At 36.0% G+C, this 20,898-nt stretch overlaps 1 protein-coding gene across 8 annotated transcripts in view; it reads left to right on the top strand.

Annotated features, from left to right (window-relative positions):
• Positions 1-20,898, top strand: part of RALGPS2 (Ral GEF with PH domain and SH3 binding motif 2) — a 124,692-nt gene that overhangs the window by 45,663 nt on the left and 58,131 nt on the right. For all 8 annotated transcript variants that reach the window (XM_026853466.1, XM_026853469.1, XM_026853467.1 and 5 more), the window contains 4 exons: positions 2,531-2,614; positions 11,223-11,312; positions 14,722-14,814; positions 18,579-18,705. In XM_026853466.1, coding sequence (XP_026709267.1) covers positions 2,531-2,614; positions 11,223-11,312; positions 14,722-14,814; positions 18,579-18,705 — 394 coding nt within the window. The remainder of the gene's footprint in view (positions 1-2,530; positions 2,615-11,222; positions 11,313-14,721; positions 14,815-18,578; positions 18,706-20,898) is intronic.

Raw genomic sequence — 20,898 nt, 5'->3', positions numbered from 1 at the left:
AGTTTTAAACAGTATTTTATGTGGTCAATAATGTACAATGAAGCCTCTACCTTTTTGTAAGACTGCATGAAAACCAATTTTATTCCAAGGTGAGGATGATAATGTACAAACTTATAGCCAGCTTCAGGCCCAGGAATACAGAAACAGTCTTAGTCAGGAGAATCTGCTAGAAATATGTTCCAGGAGCTGCTTCTGTTGCCTTATTGTTACTGACTTCATCTTACCAAAACATTTGTTCTCTACCAGTCATTGCCTTCCCTTTCCATTCAGTTAGGGAAAATCTCAACAAGATTTTTCTGGAGCAGAGACTTGTTTAAGTCTTTTGTCAAAACGGGGAAACGTCTTCTTTCAAAAAATAAAGATGAGATATGTATGTAAATATGGTTCATGGTCTGAGAGTCAGATCTTGCATCTGATATTAGCCCACTAATTTCTAGTATTTGACTATAAATTGACCTTAACATTAATACTGCTACTTATGTACTATCTAAAGATTCTTTGTAATGTTTTTCTACTTAAAAACTACCATTTCGGTTGCTTGGTGCCAGCTAAGCCAGGTCTGCTTCTGATGTCTGTACCATGTTAGCCCTTAGATGTAAGTGCCAGGACAATGGGTAACTTCTGCTTGTAATCATCACTGTTTTTTTTTAACCTGGTGATGAGAACTGAAATAGTCCAAGGACGTGTCCTGAATTATTAAGAAATTACCATGCTTTCTCTAAATCTGAGATAGCAACTAATTTTTGGTTTTTTTTTTTTTGTTAAGGAAGTGCAATTATCAGATGCCAGTAAAGATGAATCACCTTGCATTCTCCCAAGTGCAGAGCTGTGATTGTTACTCCAATGGAGTCTGCAGCGCTGAGAGTTGCTGAGGGGTGGAGAATGCAAGAGCCTCTTGGATGGCTTCCTTCTCCAGTGGCCTGCTCTCCTTTGTGACGGGAGCAGCTCAGGGCTATGTGGTTGTCTTGTGCATAGTCACTGAAGTGCAGATTCAAGGAGATGGGCGCGTGCATTCCTATACTTAGCATGTTGGCATTTTCCAGGATAGGTTTTGGTAGCAGAACTTCTAGCAAAATTTGAAGGAATGGCCCTAAATATAAAGCTGGAGACTCCACATTCTTCCCAGTGCCTGTGGACAGGAGCGTCTTGGAGTCTTTTATAACAAATACCAGCACGTCACAAACTTCAAGTGGAAGAATTCAAGGCCTCTCTTAAGTGGCATGAGATTCTTGAGTAATTTTGGGATGTTGGTTGAAAAGATGTTAGGAAGTTCCTCTTTAAAAGAAAAACCAAAACACCACCCCCCCCCCAAAAACTCTAGAGCTTAGAATATCCAGATACAAAAATCTTTTAAAACTATGACTGTCTTAAATGGCACAATTATTGGTTACCATCTTACCTGTGTTATATGGTAGCTGGACATATAGTGTGATACTGGTTTCTGTAAGTAGTTTTCAATATGGTGATAAAACAGAGTGCTTCAGAGTGGATGGTGTGAGAAGAGAGCATGAATAAATAAAAACAAAAGGCTGTACTTTGCTATTATGCCACTTTAATAATTAAGTTCTCTCTGTATTATTTTTCTTGGTAGCACTGTGGAATAGGTTGTGTGCTGTATGCTGTAAATATTTACATCTGTTCTGTAGGCTATTGTATATGAATAGAAGAGCTCATTAGTACATTTAGTTTTTCATTATTTTAATTAAACTATTGAAATTAAGTGTTAGTAAATACCAAGGAAGTTGATGTAGTTGCCCAGTGGCTAAGTTTTGCAGCGAAGTGAGAGGCACTGTAACTTTGTAGTTAAAGTAATGCTTTTTCAGGCTTTACAAGTAATTTGTTAGGTCTTGAGGCCTACAGTTTTTAGGGTGACTTAAGTACAGGAACTACTTGATTATATTTTATTTTTTAAGCAAGTTCCCTTGTTCTCTTTTACTCCACAAAACTATTTGCTTAAGTGCTGAGTGTTGATCAACTTAAAACAAAATTGGTTCCTTTGAAAGGGAAAACTGGAAATAGTGTTTCTTTTATTGTTGCTGCAGAAGATCACAATTTTAGTATTTCTTTAATGAAATGTGCCAAGTTAAAATAATGAAACATGTCAAGGTTGAGTTAACAGGGTGTATCTTCTCTTTGGACTTTATCTTTAGAAAGCAATTAAAAACAGAAGAATATGCTGCTCTCCCTAGCTCAGAATCACATATAAAGCAGGATTTTCTGTGGTGACAGAATGAATCATGAATTATTTTACTGGTTTCTAATAAGAGCTGAATTTTTTAAAAAAGCGCCCCTAATCAATAAAAGATTAATTGTAAAGATCTAGTAATTCAAAACAATTCAGGAATTACACTTGTGGAATCTCAATTTACAGCAGAAATCAGAAAAAGTGTAACTATTTATTACTTCAGTGTGTTATTGCTCTGTTAAGTTATTTTGAAACTTCTAAGATATGTCTCTTTATATGCTCTTGGCTTTGAACATGTGTTATGCACTAACTTAAAAAAACGAATTTTCATCCTTGGTTTCCCAGGAGCTGGCAAGCTGTGGCTGGAATAAAAAAGAGAAATACAGTTCTGCACCGAATGCTGTTGCTTTCACCAGAAGATTCAATCATGTGAGTTTTTTTTTTTCCAGTGTTATTACATGTACACATTTAAAAAGTCTGGGGAATTAAGTGTTCTGGCACATCACTTTTATTACTGATCCCAGATGATTACTTGAACACGTAAAAGTATCTGCTGTAAGGAGTTCCTTATCTTCAGGATATACAGAAAAAACAAAACAGTACTGAAGAAATAGCTTTTTGTGTTTTTGTTTTAAGTAGCAATTATTGATGAAACAGGAACTAAGTGGGTTGTTTTTTTTCCCCATAATGCTGGCTGTCCTTTACATAAAGACAGAATTATCTTTACAGTTTAAAGGCTCACCATACTGGATTTCTGGAGTAGTAATTAGATTTTTTTTTTTCCTGTGTTAGTTGAGTGTCTTTTGCTCCACGTAGATGATTTTGTCTCTGAAAATAGAGCCTTTTGTCAGTATGGTTACCTTTTAAGGTGATTCTGGGCAAACTTTAAAAATTCCAAACAGTTTTACTGTACAAAACTTGTTCTTTACCTCTCTATTTGGCATAATTTTTCAGGTAGTGTATTTGAAACTTATGGCTTTCTTAAAAATTTGTCTGTGTAAAATCAACTTCTAAAGTAAGATCAAAGGTATGTAGTTAGCCAACCAAGTCTCAAAACTGTGCTTTTTTTATATAATGTCATATTTTGAATTTCAGATGAAGTAATTCTATTACCCTCATATCTCCCCTTGTAAATGTTTAATAATGTCTCAAACTTTCAAGCTCTGTTCCAGACCTATCTTCTATGCCCAGTCTGAGTTGTACAGGCATCTTTGTTAATCATCTGAAACTCAGACTAAACCTCTGACCTTTTCGGTTGCTTCTGTTCTATCAGTTGTTGTGTACTTTCTCACTTTCCATTATTGCTCACATCCAGGATATGACCAAATTGTATTACTTCTCATCGCCAACACTTAGAATATTTCTTAACCTTGTTATAACTGAAATACTTGTCTGGGCATGGTTTTTAGACTCTTTCCTGATTTTCCTCTTGAGTGAAGAGATGTCCGGCTGGAAACTTCTTGTGACCATACCATGTATTGTAATAGGGGGCAGTGTTGGGTTTTTGTTGGGAGTTTTTTGTTGCTGTTTTGGTTTGGGCTTTTTTAGTTGCATTTAGTTGCAATTTTCCTGATCCAGCTTTTGAAGTTGCTCCTTTATTGAGCTATATATCCAGCCTGAGGCTACTTCTACACTGATATGTTTTATACTAATCTCACTGATGTGCCAGTGATTTGCTGTTTTGTTTATTCATGTAAGTTGTGTCTTCAAAGAAACATTTGTTTTGCTGAATGTTCTGAAATGTTTTTGTAGTAAGGGCTGTATTGGGCAGTGTAACTCATCAAGGACCTCACTTATTTGTTATTGTATAATGTACTGAACTGCAGGAATTGGTTAATCAAAATTGACTTAAGACATATTAAAGAATTGCTAAAATACATTAGTAGCAAGAAGGATGGAGGGGAAACCTTATCCCAGGAATAAGCAATCAGCTGCCTGCAAACTGACAGTTTGTTGTTACAGAGCCACTGTTGAAAAATATCTAATCCATAAAATGTTAAGTATAGAGGGGAGCAACATTCACCTTATATAGCTGTTAAGAACTAGGAGGAGATACCTGCACTTTAGAAGTAGCTGTTAAAGATCTTAAATGGTGCTAAAACACTAACTCTGTTGTTAAATAGTGCTTAGAAAACTTCTAAATATAGTATTTTTAGATAAATTTATACAAATCCCTATGCTAGCAAAATCCCATTAGTTTATTATTGTAATCCTGTCTTACATCTTCCCTTCTTAATCATCTTAATGACTTTGGTTTTGTGACCATTTTAGATTTTTTTAAAGGATGTTTCTTGTTTTACTCTGTGGAACACTTATCACATCTGTTCACTGAATTATTGATGGGTGATAATCTTGGTTTTGTCAGTCTTATTTTTTCTAAAAATTCATGTGAAACTGGCTATATACATACAAGCAAAGGCAATAAGGAGAATAAGATGCTAGAAATACCTGCCTTTTAGTAATACATTTCTTCGTAATAGTTGGTAGTCCTGTTTTCCCTGGACAGCATTGCTAGCTGCTAAAGGGAGTCTTACATATTTTCATTACCACAGAGTGCATATTTGTTGTTGATAGACATTGACTATTTCATCTGTCTTAATTTGTTTCAAGAAACTCTTATTTTTGTTTGCAAGACAGTCAATCTGAAAAATTATAAAACTAGGTGACTCTGAAAGGTCAGCAGTGTCTTTGCACTTGTTCAGTGTGTTTCAGTGGACTAAAAGACCTATGTCACTGTTTAAATTTTTTTCAGTATGGTAAAGGAGAATCTTGAATAAAATGCAGCACTTGGACACCTGCTCAAAGCCAGTCAATGTAATTTCTTGTACTGTTTCTCTCCCTTTGCTCCCTTTCCTTTGGCTTTGCATCTGAAGGCCTTGCTAGAAATAATGCAGTCAGGGACTAAAATTTATCTATGAATTCTTCCTATCTGTAGCTTTTTTTTTGGGAGGGAATGCCAGAAAAGCAATACACATGACAGGTGGCCTGTAGTTCTTCTTGGATGTCATTGTATTGACATTTCATATAGTGGTATGTACGCAAATACAGCTGCAAATTTTTTGTCATAAGGTTTAGGTTTGCAATTAAGCCTCACCCCATTCATGTACTTTCTCTACAGCCATGAAAGTTGGATGTGCCCCTCTGTCAGCTGATAGGTTCCTTCACTGAGAATATCTTTGATAATGATTTCTTAAGATCCTTCTTAACATCTTGAAAATCTTGTTCTCTGTCATCTTGTAATGGTTTAAGCCCTGCTGGGACCAGAGAGCACGTTGCTGTTGCCCCTCCCCCACCCACAGCCAGTCGGGCTGGCAGTGAGGCACAAACCACGGGGTAAAATAAGAAGAAATTTAATACAACAGTGTGATAAACAATCTGAACAACAACAGTAGCAATGATAACAACAAAACCCAGCAATAACACTGAACAAGACAAATGATATACAGAGAAATACTTCAAAATTGTCACGGAACAAAGCCGACGTGTGGGTCCCGCCACCAAAAAGCCAAAGAGAAAGTAAAATCAAAATTTCCCGCCCCTGGACCTGATGTCAACATGATATGAATAACCCAGCTGGAGATCCCTTCCCCCTCTCTCTCTGCTGGGAAAACTTAACCTATCCTAGTTGAACCAGGACACATCTTTAAGCTCCAGCAAAGACCTATCCATATGATGGGATGTGTCCCTGGCTTTCATTTCCCTACTGGGTTTCAGATGTTGCATTGGCTGCTACAGCAGATTCCCATACTTAGATGGCTGTTATTGCTGCTTTTAGTGTCTAAAAGAAGTACATTGCCAGTAATCTGACTTATCCTCAGGACACTTCTGAAACAAGAAAAGTGGCAAAATCTAGAAGTGTGTCTTTGCTGTGCCAGTGAGTTTTGTGATGTCACCAGGGCAATCAAGAGAGGCCAGTTTGAGGCCCTATTCCATTGATTATCTTGCAAGATAGGGTCAAAAGGTCTTTTTTTCCTTCTTAACAGGCAGCCAGTAAGTACTTGGAGCCATTGCAATTCACCATTAAATTGCCTGGAACAGGACAAGTAGCTTTTCCATTTTTCACATTGTCAGCACCATCATACTCAGATGTTGCAGTGCTTAGGCTGTCTTTTGGGCTGTATTTAAAGCCAAAAGATTTGTAGGCATTTCTGTCTTCTTTCCCATTTATTTTTTTTCTTGTTTGTTTCTACTCTTTAATATGTCATTTGAAAAACACTGATAGACTGTAGGAGAAACTGCCTTGAAGAGCCAAAGAATAGGTCATAAAGAGGAAACAAGTCCAGCTATATAATTTCTGCTCAGATTCTGGGTTAGTTTGTCTCTAACCAACCATTTGGGAAACTACTGCATGCAGCTTTGATGGCTGAGGGACATACTATTTGCAAGAAGCTCTTCCAGGAAGTTTGCATCAGCCTTTATTGTGGCAGCAAGGAAAGTCATCATTCTTACCTTTGAATTATAGTGGGACTGGAGAGGGGAGGGAAAAAGAATAAGTATTTCAGTTAGAGGTTCCTGTTATTCATGATTGTACCTCAATTTTTGTCTTACTGAGACAGTAACTTTGGATGACTTCTGATGTGGTGTGGGGCTACGGTTCCAAATGTGTCATTGCAGAGGACTCATTCATTCTTGTAGTAATGTTGTGTTTAGATTCACCATCCTTCTGGGAGCACTGAAACCCAAGAATTCCTATGGGATGGGCAGTGGGAGATGGGATAAGAAGGCATGGTGGAGTAAGCAATTTTCATCTCCCTTGCCTGGTTTGCCTTCTTGGCATTCAGTTCTTACCCCAGGTGCTTGTTCAGCAGAGTGTAGTTCATGTTGGGCACCTGCCACACTTACCTGGGGGTTTCAAATCAGGAAAATCCTTGTGAATTTTGGCTTAATCAGTCCTGAATACATTTCATCAAACTTTTGTTAACCTTTGAAATTTCACTGAGTTTAACTGACGCTTTGAATTAGGCTCTTTCCTTTTTCCCCCAACTTGCCAAAAGAAAACCATGAACAACTCTCACTTTGTAAGTAAAGAGAATATTAAATCACTAACAGCTGCTTCATAGCAAATTGATCTGCTGATAGCATTTTGGAAACAGTAATGATTATGTGTAGTTGATTGCAGTCCATTGAGAATGTAGTGTATTTCCAGCATCTGTTATGTGATAATTGTATGTGGTGCCTGTAAATACAGATCAAGTTCAGGGAAGAGGAATCAATTAAATCATTCTATGCCAGGACTCCTTTAGTCTTGAAGAATACATTGCTACAGGGTACTCCATAGATCTACCCATCTACCACTAAGTATTGATTTTAAATATAGAATTTCTTTACGTAATTTTTTTGATCTCTGCCTTTTTCAGCTTTCTTCTGAAAGTTGTATACTTGCATACTGCTGTTGTAACTGGTAAATCTGTCGGTGCAAAATTGTCAAGTTTGTCTACTTACTAAACCAATTCTCTATCTTTTGAAAATAAGTGTTTATCATAAATTTGAAGCAAATGAGGTGTGTATTTTTTGAAGATTGCTGTTAGTCATTGATATGAAAAGTTTCATAGTTTATGTAAAGGTAACAGTTGCTCCCCTGCTTCTAAGATTATCTGTATTAAAAACCTCTTTCTAGAGGTTTTTATTTAAATGGGAGTGGAACTGTGCTGCCATGGAGCTTAAAACACTAGAGAAACTTGTCAACTAGATTAAATATATTGGAACAATTTTAAAGCAGAAGATCCTATTTGAAAGGCAAACTTTGTTTTACTAAATCTGTGTTTGGGTTTTTTGTGGGTTTTTTGAAAAACAAATGCAAACATTAGTAGGAGAGGAATTTTTGTCTTGAATATTGTAGTGTTGCTGAGTAGCAGTAAAGTGTGAGAGTGAAATTTTACTAGAGTTATCAGAAACTTAAAAATGGGGTGGGGAAGAGGTTAGTGGCTTCCTCTGGAAACAAAACAAAGACAGGGTTTCTATCTTAACTGTAATAATTTAAGGTTAGTACTCAGTTTTACATTACATGCTTTTTGTGTACCATATCAGAATGTTTTTTACAGATATTTGGAAGAACGATCCAGAAACTTATTAAAGAGTGAATCTCAAATTTGCCTATCTACTAATTAGCACAGAAAGCACAATTAGTTTTGGAACTGACTATGAACTGGAAGCACCACTATAACAAAACTAGAATTTCAGATAAGGCAAACCTGGGATAATTTTAAAAGTTTAAGCTGTGATTCAAGAAAAGATAGGTTCTGAAATTAAGCATATTTTTCTAGGTTGACCTTAGGAGAGAATAGAAATGCACATGTATATGTCAAGGGTTAGATGCTGTCTTGAACTGGTGTTGGAGACATTGATGCCCAAAGGCTGTGGGTCATCTAATTGAATGACATTGGTGGGACAGTGTGAGAAATAACATACAGATGCAGTGAGAGAGGACTTGAAGCAAAATAACCACAAAATATGTATGGAACAAATATGTATGATTTATGTGAAGAACAAACTTGGATAAAATAGTGACTTATTGAAACAAGAGTTTATATAAATAGCCTATTTTTCACTATTTGGAATACATTAGATTATGGTCCTGTCTAAAGATACCAGTGAATAGACAAGACCAGCCAAAACCCGATGTCAATGCCAGTAAAAATACATCAGAAGAGTAGAGGTGGTTGGAGTGGAAATAATTAAGTGTACTTAATTCTTTATCTCCTGTTTACTCCGTCACTGAATGGACTGGATGGCTCTAAGCTTCAAAGTTTTGCATTTTGTTCTGGTTTGGTTTTGCTGCAAGTGCTTGGAAGTGTTGAGACTGGGTCTGGCTGGGACTGGGACGGAAACCAGGCTTCCCTGAGTAAACAAGAGCACTTGTGTGGCATGGTGCTTATGACACTGTGATACTAATGAACTTTTGTACAAATCAGGGCCAGCATAGTAGATGGTTTGTTTTTTCATCCTGATGAAAATGATTGAGCATTGCTCTGTATTTTGAGCAAGTGTCTCAGCGTTGGGCCTACTGCAAGCAGTTTCTTGTTACATCAACGCTCTGTTAACTTGAGACCAAAGAGATTTGGGATTTTAAGACAGAAATGTGTGGTGTTTCTACCTGATTCTTTATGATAAGAAATGTTATGTTCAAAATGTAAATTCCCTTGATCTTCAGGGGGAAAGCATCTCCAGAGAAACTTGTTCATCAGTCAAGGGGAAAGGTGGTTTTCTAAAGCTGTGTAACTACAGCAGAACATCAAACTGAGGTTCAACTTTTTTGACAATATTTTGAAGTTAAATACTACAGTATTTTTGTATTCAGTACTTAAGTATTTTATTGTAATGCTGTTTGCACAGAACCATTTTTGTATCTGTCAGGGTAACAAAGTTTATCTGGAGATCCTTTGCCAAAAAAAGGAAGAAAAAAAGGGGGGGGAGAAGACTGAGCTCCACGGCTAATTCTCTCCTGGCTAATACAGCCTTAGACAAACAGACCAAAGGAAGGCAGTTGTTACACAAGATGTTTGTGGCTTTTTTCATCCCTTTTTTTGGTAATTATTCCAATTTTTTGTTCCAAGGAGCTGTTATATTTTGACATCTCAGTTCTTATCAGATCACTGTAACTTCACTGAAGATGTAATAATTTGGAGGTACAGATCTTCTCATGCTATTCTGTATAAAGAGCTGTCATACTATACAAAGTGAAACAGAGTATTTTTTTAATTGAAATTTTGGGCAGGAACCTGAATAACATATGCAGTGTGAGTGTACAAGAAGTAGTTTAGCATCACTCTTAAAACGCAGCATGACAGGTTTAAGGATGTTCAGTGTATGAGAGCACACATTTCTTCATACACCATTTTCAGTAGTTCTGTAAATAGCAGCCATGCTGTGTCTCACCAGTCGTTCATTTTTCCTGACTTGTAGTGAACATGTGAATAAAAGCTACGGTATTTGTTACCATTGGCTAATTCTTTGCCACTGTTTTGCTACGTTTATGAAGATGTTTATTTTCTATCATTCTTCTTTGTACTAAAGTATACGAGAGCAGAGGGTGTGGGGGGAGCAGAGGAGAGAAAATATTAGAATTTAGATATATTAAGAAAACATTTTCAAAGTATAGCTTTTATGAGGTATTCATGTAACCATGAAATGCAGCAACCATCCTTCATACCATACTGAATATAACAGGGATTTTTATATAACAGTAAAGTTACTCCTGTAAACCTTAACAAATTAATATGGAAGCATGCTGTATCTTAGCAGGTAATTGCTGTAGCCAGCAATGAGAGTACAGACTATAGGTTATAGTAGATAATTCCTACCTTACGTTCTACTTTTGTTCAGGTGATATCGATCTGATTATTATTTTTATACTGAGGTGTTGAGAATTTGGAAATGTCAGCGAACTGCAGTTGAAGCTGTTCAACGTGCCTGAGAATTGGACAGTGCAGCTTTGAAGCTGTGGAAAAGTTGGACCAAATGATGTAACTCGATTTTAGGTTTTATATTCCTTCATTTTGCAGACTTAATAAAATTTCATCATGCTTTTATTTTCTTGGGAGAACTTTTGAAGATGGAGACTTTTGCCCTTTGTTTTATTTCTGTGAGATCTCATCCTCAAACTGAAAATGAGTCTGTGTAGATTGTACATTAACTGATTCTGCTGGAGGTTTTTGAGATGTGCTGGTGGCAGAAGGGTTTTCCTCATTAGCAAAACAGATCCCAATGTCTTTGTACGCAGCTAAGTGATGTGAGAGATTTTACAAAGACAAGTTCTAGCCACCTGCACACTTACTGAGAAAAGCTCTCCAAGATACTAGTGTTGTATCGTGGGTGAGAGTGGGCAGAATAACAGCAAAACATTTTGAAGAAAGTTTTTAATTAATATTTAAGTTGTACTGGTTGGGATTTTATAGTGTATATATATATATTTGCGTCTTCTAGTATGTAACTTCATAGATAGAAGTGGCTATGAGACTTTTTAACATATTACTCATGAAATAAAAATGTAAAAAATGTTGAAGCTCTATTTTTAAAAGGCAAATTTTATTCTTTTTAGGTAAGCTTCTGGGTCGTTAGAGAGATTCTACATGCACAGACTTTAAAAATAAGAGCTGAGGTTTTGAGCCACTATATTAAAACTGCAAAGGTGAGAATTTGGTTGGCGGGGGTGGAGGGCGTGGGGTTGTGGGATTCACCATGATGAAAGTTCTTACACTTAAGTTGGTCAGTTCAAAAATACACGTGGGTAAATATTTATCTGATACCTGATTTAGCTGTGGTTGTATCTGTTGACATGAAGAGCTGTTTGGCTTATGCATGTAACAAAATTGTCTGAAATACTGACAGACCAAAGTCCTGAAATGGAAGCCTTTGTCTAAAAAAAAAACAACCCAAAAACAAAACCAAAAAAAAAAAAAACCCACCCACCAAAACACCCAAAACTTGACTATGGGAATGCAAAGATGCCTTATTTCAAATATTGTTTATTAGATAATATAATTTACCTGGTATGTTTTCTAATGTTGGTTAAATCAAAGTGCTGTGTGTAGAATCTGTTACCAACATCATCAGTCAGAACAGAAAGCGTTTGCTTTTACTATTGGAAGGAAAGAATTTGTTACCTCTTATTCCGGTTGTGGCATGAATAATATCAACTTAAATACTGTTTCAAAAATACACCTGAATTTAGAAAACATTTTAGAGCTTTCATCCTGGAATATCTTCCTGAAAGCCTTTAGGGCTGGTGATCATAAGAAAAGGGTCAGAAAATCTTGACTTACAAGTAGATGAGCCAGAGTCCTGGCCCTTCAAACAGAACAAAACTTCTTAATTGTAGTGTAAAGAGAGGGAAGTTTTTCAAGGTTTTACTGTCAGGTGGTGGCTGATTGTAATTGACAGCTAACCTCTGTGACCACCTCAGATTACCTGCAAAAAAAAAAGTTTTTGTGAATTACCTTAGTATTCATTTTGAAAATGCATTGTCTTGATATGCATATATTTAATGAAGTAATATTTTACTTCTGCAGGATTTGATTATAAATGTTGGGCAAAGCAAGCTAATTTTGTAAGATTCCACAGGCTTTGGTCAATAATCATGCTGTGGTCATAAACCATTAAGGATCTCTTAAATATCCTTTGATATCTGTTGAGTTAATCTATCTTCATCTCATGTGTTTTTAATAATCACTTAATGATTTTTTTGTTTTAAAATGCCACCATGCAAAAATTTGCCTCATGATCCATGTCCCTGCCATAGAAGGGGGGAGGTTCACCTGTGTGGCCATAGTGGGGAACTGATCTTGGAAGCCAGATGAGGTCAAGTTTGGTCAGTACTTGGGTGGGACTTGCCAGGGTGTTGTAGGCTCTGCTTTGGGCACAGCACCCCAAATGTGCTTGATCTCATCAGAAGACTGGAGGCAGCAGTGTCTGCTGAAATGCTGCTAGTTTTGAGACACTTAAGTGCTCTAGCAGTTAATTAGCTGAGCTTTGCTTACCTATGAGTTGTAAAAATCACAATTACAAAAAGCAAGAAACTATGTATGGGGCACTTTTTAATATTTTTTAATTTACTTACTGTATCTATTATCTTGCTAACATGAAGTTACTGTAGTTGGTACCATTTGAAGGCTTTTCTATTTACACCAAACCTGTTGTCAAAGAGACTTCATGCCAGAGGTCATGCTAATTAGCTTCTCTTTAGAGAGGCTGTAAATACACTCTACAGTTGTCAGCTCAAAGAATTCAATATATTGTATAGCTAGCAGTCCTTTAAATGGTATCTCATACTATATTGTTTTATGTGTGAACTAATTGGAATTAATAATGGCATTCCCCTGAAGTTACCAGACTATTCTGATTGGTTACAACTTCTGTTTAAATGCTGGCAGCAGCTAGGAAAGCCCTTTTTTCATTTTTAATCAGCTACAACTGTCCTTTGGTACAGTGAACTTTATTACCCAGTTTGGGGATGGGGGAGGAGACTTTATTGTATAAGTAGAGGGACAAAACAGCAGCAGTACTATTTGGAAGAATAGGATGACTGTGGTATATGACAAATATCCACACCTACCTCACCCCACAAAATATTTATTGTCTTTTACATACAGTTACTAAAGAATCCTCCCAAAAGAGGATTAGGACAGGGAAACACTTCAGTAGGTGTGGAAAGGCTCTCGCTGGTCAGTAGACATGCTGGAATCACAGGGTTCTGGGCACCCAGACCGAATCTGCTACTAGGGTGACCTGACAGCGAGCATTAAATGTGGAATTTCTGAGTAATAATATGAGAACTTTGTTCTGTGAAAGGCTGTTAGTTTTCTGCCAGTGTGTTAAGTGCGGAGAGAATCGTTTGCTCTGCTCCAAAACTATGAGCCAGAAAACCATGTTTGTATTATTGCAAATGTAAGGTTTCCTCTGATATTCAGCATTTATTGGGAATCAAGTTAGTCTAACTTTTTCGTCCTGTTATCTCATGAAAGGCCTCCTAATAAGAAACTTGGTAAGCTGAGTTTCAAAGAAGAAAAAAGACTTTAATTATTTCTGAAATAGCAAGGGTTCCTTATATTATTGTATCATTTCTAGCTGGAATCCTAACCTACCTTGGTGAATTTTGCAAATGAGTTAAACGGGATTTGCAATACTGTGATTGAGTATCCATTTCTCTATATCAGAAGTCTTTATGGTAGGGATAAACCCTCTGTTTATGAATGTAGTTCAGATCTCTGGGTGCTCATAGCTATCAGAATAATTGATACTGCAGAAGAGCTTAAGGAACAGCATTTTCTTCTAGACCATTTAAAGCTTTCATGACAGTAATACCAGTAGTTAATTGGCCAAGGTATATTGATGACTTTGGAGACAGAGGGGAAAGAAAAAGGAGAGGGGAGGGAAATTCCAAGTATGTAAGAAAATGCACTTATATGCAGGTGTTTTTGTAGAGAGTTTTAAAGAAAATTCTTTTACCCTGATGTTTTATGGGTTCAATTTTGATTTGGTTGTTCCTTTCCACTAGTTAGTTTTAGTTATTATACCCTCAAAATTGTCTTTCAGTGAGAGAAGTACTCCAGGTACCTGGCTTTTGAAATTTGCCTGGTTGATTTCCCTCTGCAGCAGTATTTTTTGTGTGCCTTGATGCAGCTGTGGTAGCTATGTAAACCTGCAGTGCCAAATACATTTACAATATTAAGTACTGCCATGATTACATCATTCACAACTGGGTTATCCTTTTTGGCATGCTAAGTTTTAAAGTTCTGTTGAATGCTATGAAAGGAATTTGCTGGGTCGAAATGTCAGAAGATTTCTGGCACTTCTGATGTATGTCCCAAGATGTATACCTACAGAGTTTTCTTTTCTTTAAGGGTTCTCCATGGACTATGAAACAGCTAGTATACTGTAATCCAAAACCGTAGGTGCAGTAAAGAAAAATTAGGAGGCGCTATAAAAGCGGTGTGGGTGCACAGGAGTTCACTCTAGCTCTTCTTTTTAGAACATGCAAGAATTCTTCATTTTTAGATTGTTATTTCTGCATTCATTATTGTATATATTTTTGTTCTCAGAAACTGTATGAGCTGAATAATCTCCATGCTCTTATGGCAGTTGTGTCAGGCCTACAGAGTGCTCCAATCTTCAGGCTGACTAAAACATGGGCGGTAAGTGAGCAGCAGGACAATGGAGGGGGTTTAATTTATTCTTAGGAAAACACAACATTCTGTAGCATGTTCTCAAGGATGAAATAATTATTACAGATACTTCTAATCTTTTTGTACCATGTATGTAATGTTTCTAGTGCCTCTTAAGTCTATGGTTTCCTGTTGAATTTTTTTTTCATTCTGGCATAGAAAAATTTTCCTTTGAAAAATAGTTCCCTGCAGATTCTGCTAAATGCAGAGGCTTTTAATTTGGCCAGAAGCTATTGTGTATTTAGTTGCTGGAAAGTTATGAATGCCAAAATGGGTCATACTTTAATCGTTTAGGGGTTTATATGGTTGGAATTTATTTTTTTTGCTATGGAGAGCAGATGTCTAGAAACACTTGATTCAATTTCCATAAAGAGATTTGTAGTTTTTCTGACTGATAACTAAATCTAGCAATTTTTCTGAGTGTTTCAGAATTACTTTCATAGTTATAACTGCATTACACAGTGTATTTGTTGTGAAAAGAATGGCATTCTTTGGAAACATTTATTTGACATCTGTTTTTTGGCTGGAATTAATTTTTTTTTTTGTGTAGCTGTATCCTTAATCAGAAGAACATTAGGAATGACACTAGCTCATTGATACCTCAGAGCTGAGAAAACACTGTGCTTGGTTCAGCCATACGTTGTGTAGCTATCCAGCTGTATAAACTGATGAACTGTGACATTTTCAAGTGTGACAGACATAATCAGGTGACTGAAATACTTCTGTGTGAGGGATACATATAAATAGATCATTAAAAAGAGCTAAGAACTTTAACTGAAGATAAGTCAACACATTATCACGTTACAAAAATAGGTTTTGATAACTGAATGATAACGTTGTTCGGTTGATATATGTTACCAAAATTGAATATAGTTCACACTTGCCAAGATACTCATGTAGAATTCTGGGCATATTTTGCAAATGTACAATTAAGTAAGACATTGTTTCAAAACATCAACAATATCTCTAAGGAAATCTTAATGAGATTAACACTTTAGAATGATCTTGAGGAGAACTTCTATTTTCTATTTTTCTGGTTTTGTCATGTCAATAAATTGATGCTTCAGCAGTTTTACGTAACTGATGGCAAGTTGGGGGTTTTTTTTGCTATATGACTCTAAACAGATGCCGACTATAACCATATATTAATACAACCATATTAATTACTACCATGGTTATGCCATTCAGAACTGGGAGTTCTCAGTTTCTTTTCCTGTTTGGTCAACCAGAAGTACTAGTTTGCGCTTACAAGGATTATTTGTGTGCTGTTGGCGTATGTATCAGTTTTAAAGGTTTGCCCCACTTCCAACCTCTGAAATGCCAGGTAACTTCTCCCACATTTCTGCAGGTGTTTAATTTCTCATACAATGCCAAGTGACTGTATGTTTTTCATCATCTTATATATGTCTTTGCAAATTCAAGCTGCAGGATAGCTCCTAGCAATGTGCACTGCAAACTCATTTAGTTGTCTTTCTCTTGGAAGTCCAGTTTATAAATTCTTGAAGTAATTGTAAGCCTTTGGCTTTCTGTATATTAAAAGCAAGAAAAGGCATGTGAAAAGGTACACCAAGCCATTATTTGAATCACCAAGTCATTTGACTAAGTTATACAGTAGCCTTCTAAATCCTTCAGTAAGGAGGGATTTCTTTTCTGTTTCTGAGATAGTTTGTAGCAGCCTGCAAGCAACTTACAAAGTTAGGAAAGCAGTTGCAAATATATTCAGTTCCTAAAAAAAAAAAGGTCACCTTATGGTTGGAATCTAGAGTTGAAAGGACGCATTAAATACTTGCTTGATAATCTAATGTTCATAAAAAACATTAAATTAATGTCTTCTGACAGTATGTCTGAATATGTTTGAAATATGTCTCACTCGCTGCCTGCACATCCTCTGAACTCTGGAGACTAGTCAATGCTTCTAATGTGCAATTTGCCCCATTGAAAGCTTGAAAAGAATTATGAACCCTTCCAAGAAAGTTCCTAGAATAGAATATTCTACTTTTCTCCATTTCATGTAAAGGAAGTCTAGATGACCAGCTATGACTTGGGCAATGTAAGCAAATAATCATTAGACATGTGATGTTAGGCAAGTGAATCCTGCCCTGCTCTGTCAGCACTCTAAAACCTCATCTCTCCTTTCTTGCATTTTGAAGAGGTGGTCTTCAGTGCTGGTACACTATAATTAAAAAGCAAAGAGCATCCTGAAAGGCTCCGAATCCTTCCCTACTACTCTAAACTATCATCTTAGCTTTTGTTGTCTCTGCATATGTACATCTCTTTACTGTCGTTTACATCCTTTGAGCCTAAGAGACAGAGAAAGAAAAATTATTTAGAAAAGGAAGCAGCTCCAAAACTGAAGAAATAACAGTTGGGTCCTTACTTGCCCTCACAGAAACACTTTTGATATTGTCAGCTTCTCTGTACTTTTGTACATTAGTGCAGGAAGTGGGGGCATGATGTGAATTGCACCATGAACACAAGGGAACGTCATACAGGATGAACTTGTTTAGAGATTATTCAAAGAGCCTGAAATGATGCATCAGACTTGAACAATATTGTGCAGATCAGCATGTTTTGAGGAAAATATAATTAATTTAATTCAAGTCTGAATTTAGGCCATTACTATATCTGTTAGTCTTGTCTTACCTTCCAGTCTGCAAAACTACAAAGGTCTTCCAGACACCAAATGGTGGCAGAATATTTTAGAATATTATTAAAGACGAGATAATCTCGGCTGATTAAACTGGAACCATCTTTGAGAAGATAAATTTCAAAAAATAAATGTCGTGTTCCAGCGGTTGGAAAGAAATCATGCCTGTCTGCTCTTTCCTTGTTCTGGAATTGCAGATGTCTGCAGGTTTAATGAACATGAGATACTGTTCATCCGAATGTTGGAATCAAAGTTAAAGATGTAAATTAGTTGCTAGAATGTCAGATGTCAATATGTCTTGGGAAGCACGTCACTTTTAAAAAGTGACTGTCTTTCGAAAGCCAGTGTTTGGTGGTGTGTTAGCTATCCTAATGAAAACTAGCATATAGGAGATGTAAGTAAGAACAGTTATTTCAATAGTGAATTTACAGAAGGGACATTTCACTTTTATCATGTTCACATAGGTTGATGTTTAACTGAAAGAGAAAAGGGAATATGCTTACTAATTTAATTATCTGACCCATGTAACTTTTGCACTATTGGGTATCTTATAGGGGAAAAATTGTGACTGGGACTAGAACACCAAGTCTTCTGCCAAAATGTTCAGCAGGAATGTCTTACACCCTTCTTTAAATTCTGACTCTGAATTGAAATGAAGCCTTTAAGGTGATTTTGCAGTAGTAGTTCAGCTAGATGTTTTAAAAATATCTTGACTTAATTTCCCAATTTTATAATGAGAGCCTAGTTGCTGTCAATTCTGTCAAAGAAAGGGATGGGGGAGAAGAAACAGACAGTGAAGGAGATCCATAACTTTTAAGCTTTGTCACTGAAGTGGACATTCCTGTAATATTAGGAGCCAGTAAAACTGCTTGTTGTCAGAATAATATGCACAACCTGTATTCAACTCCAGAATGCCTTCTGTAAAGAAAAATCCTTAAGGAGTAAATGCTGTAACTTTGAAGCAGTTGTATTTTTAAAAAAACAAATCAATGGGAAGTGGAGGTGGAAATCCATGCTTATAAGGGTAAGAGAAAAATCACAGTGATCAAATTTAAGCTCATCTGGTTTTGCCTTTTTTTTTTCCTAGTTATTGAGTCGAAAGGATAAAGCCACCTTTGAAAAGTTGGAGTATGTTATGAGTAAGGAAGATAATTACAAAAGGCTTAGAGACTATATCAGCAGCTTGAAGATGACTCCTTGTATTCCCTATTTAGGTAAGTTGAAGTATTTCTAGTGGGAAACACTATTGACAAACATACTTCCCTAGTAATTACAGAAACTAAAGACCATCTTTTAAGCATTCATGAAACTATTTCAATACTTCAGTAAAGAATCTATAACTATTAGTTGATTCAGGATACTCTGTATATGTCAGGAAATAACTTCACTAGCTCTAGAAAGAAAACACCTATTAAACTTCTTACAAACACTTCAGGTTTACGTACAGTATCAGCTTTCTAGGAAATTATTTTCCCATATGCTGTATAGATACACTGATTCACTTCTGGAGAAGTACTTAAGTTGTTATGTCTGCATGCACTCTTAGAGCTAAATACTTGACTGTTATGATAATGATGGCTTTTAATTTATGAGAAGCTATAAATTGCCAACCTCAGATAAATAATTGTAGATCTTAAGGTTTGGAACATGCTGCAATTTGGAGATATTGCTACATTTAATATTCTAAAGTCATAAGAGAAACTGCATTGTTATGACTGATGCATCTTTATGGAATAACTATGACTAAATTATTCATGTGTATCTGTAAACTGGATAAATGTGTTTAACTGTGTTTTGATAAAATGTGTTTTGTTGCCAAACCAAGGTTTTTTAATGTCTCAGTTTAGTTTGTTTAAAGTGATAAGTGTGAGGTTTTTTTTAGTGTAGCTTGATATCATAAGATGTTGGTAGCTACATAAAACTAAGGAAATATTTACCCGTTTGTTCCTTTTCCATAAAAAGTAGTTGATATTTTTTCAGATATGAGTTGCTCTTACACCTAAATTGAAGATGACTTTCTGTGGCCATGAAGCTTTATTAAACTGTAATCTCTTTGTTCCTGAAGTTTGATACTTCCTTTACTCATCTGGACTATTAACTGTTTCAAGATCAATAACTTGACAGTTGGCTTTATGCTGTGATGTAGGTGTCTGTCACAGTGTTATTTCAGTTGCTTGGTAACTTGTTATGAGTGACAATATCATCACTGATGTTAGAATCTAGAATGATGCATCTAAAATGCATATATTTGCAAAATTGGTTGAATTTTATATGCTTTATATTTAAATAGAAAAAAGTACTTTGCTGTAGTCCTATAGAGTTCTTCATTCTGTCGTCATTTTTTACTTACCTGTTACATCCCTCCCAGAAACATCTATCAATTCCAACATAATCTTAACAGGTGTTAATTCCTGCTAATTTCAAGTATTCAGATGTTGGTAACTGATTGTGCCTAGAATGGAAAAGTCAGCATGAGTGTATTTTGTCTGAAGTATGGGGGTGAAAGTTGCTGACATGACATTGTCACATGCTACCCTGTTGATGTAGCTGTTAAAACTAGGCCTGAATTTAAAACAAGACAAAAAAAGAAGGCAAGTATAATGTAATGTGATTAAACATGTCATTTTGTAGCTTTCCCAGCATGTGTACACATATAGTATATATATATGCAGTGTATATGGTTCTGAAATGTAGTTTCCACCTTTCCAGATGCTTTTTACATTTATGTCATGACACTGAAACATGAAGGCAGGCTCAAATTGTTTTCTTGCTGATTATAAAAGTCCCAAGCCAAACTTCTGTCAGGTTTTGGGTGGTTTTATGTTTGGGGTTTTTTTTTTCTTTAAATCCCATGATACTCTGACCCTTACCATTATGGTCTTCTGATACTGATGTACAGAGAAATCTTTATGCTTTGCTATATTTGTCTGACACTTTAAAAATACTTCCTTACTACGTGCAAGTGTATATTTTAAAAAACAAAAAGTTGAGATGTTGGAAAACAATGTTTTAAGTTTTGTTCAGTTACAGATGTTTTCCTTAATATGTTAGCAAGCAACTTCTTATCTAACTTCTGAATTAGAATAAGTTTTGGGCTTGACTTAATAGTTTGAAGTGAAATGTATTTTTCTTTTCTACTTAGAAAGAAATACTCTTTCCTGTGACCTGCTGTAGTTAAAGAACGTGTTGTGACATGGTTTCATATGATACCAATTCTTATTAATGACATGAAGAATGTCCTCAAGCCTTTTTTAATCCTCACAAGGAATAGCAAATGTCCACTGGTGCACTCCCTCTAAAAACAATTTTGTAAAGTTTAAACAAGTGGCAAAAATAACAAAATTGCCTTGAAACTACAGTTGTGATGAATCTGGATCTATCTTGGAAGATTGGCTGAGTCCAGTTTT

This window comes from Athene cunicularia, assembly GCF_003259725.1.
Source record: "Athene cunicularia isolate RWA chromosome 8 unlocalized genomic scaffold, athCun1 chr8_part1, whole genome shotgun sequence".
NCBI lineage: Eukaryota > Metazoa > Chordata > Aves > Strigiformes > Strigidae > Athene > Athene cunicularia.
The sequence above is the reverse complement of the archived record's forward strand: the minus strand, read 5'-3'. Positions and strand labels throughout refer to the sequence as shown.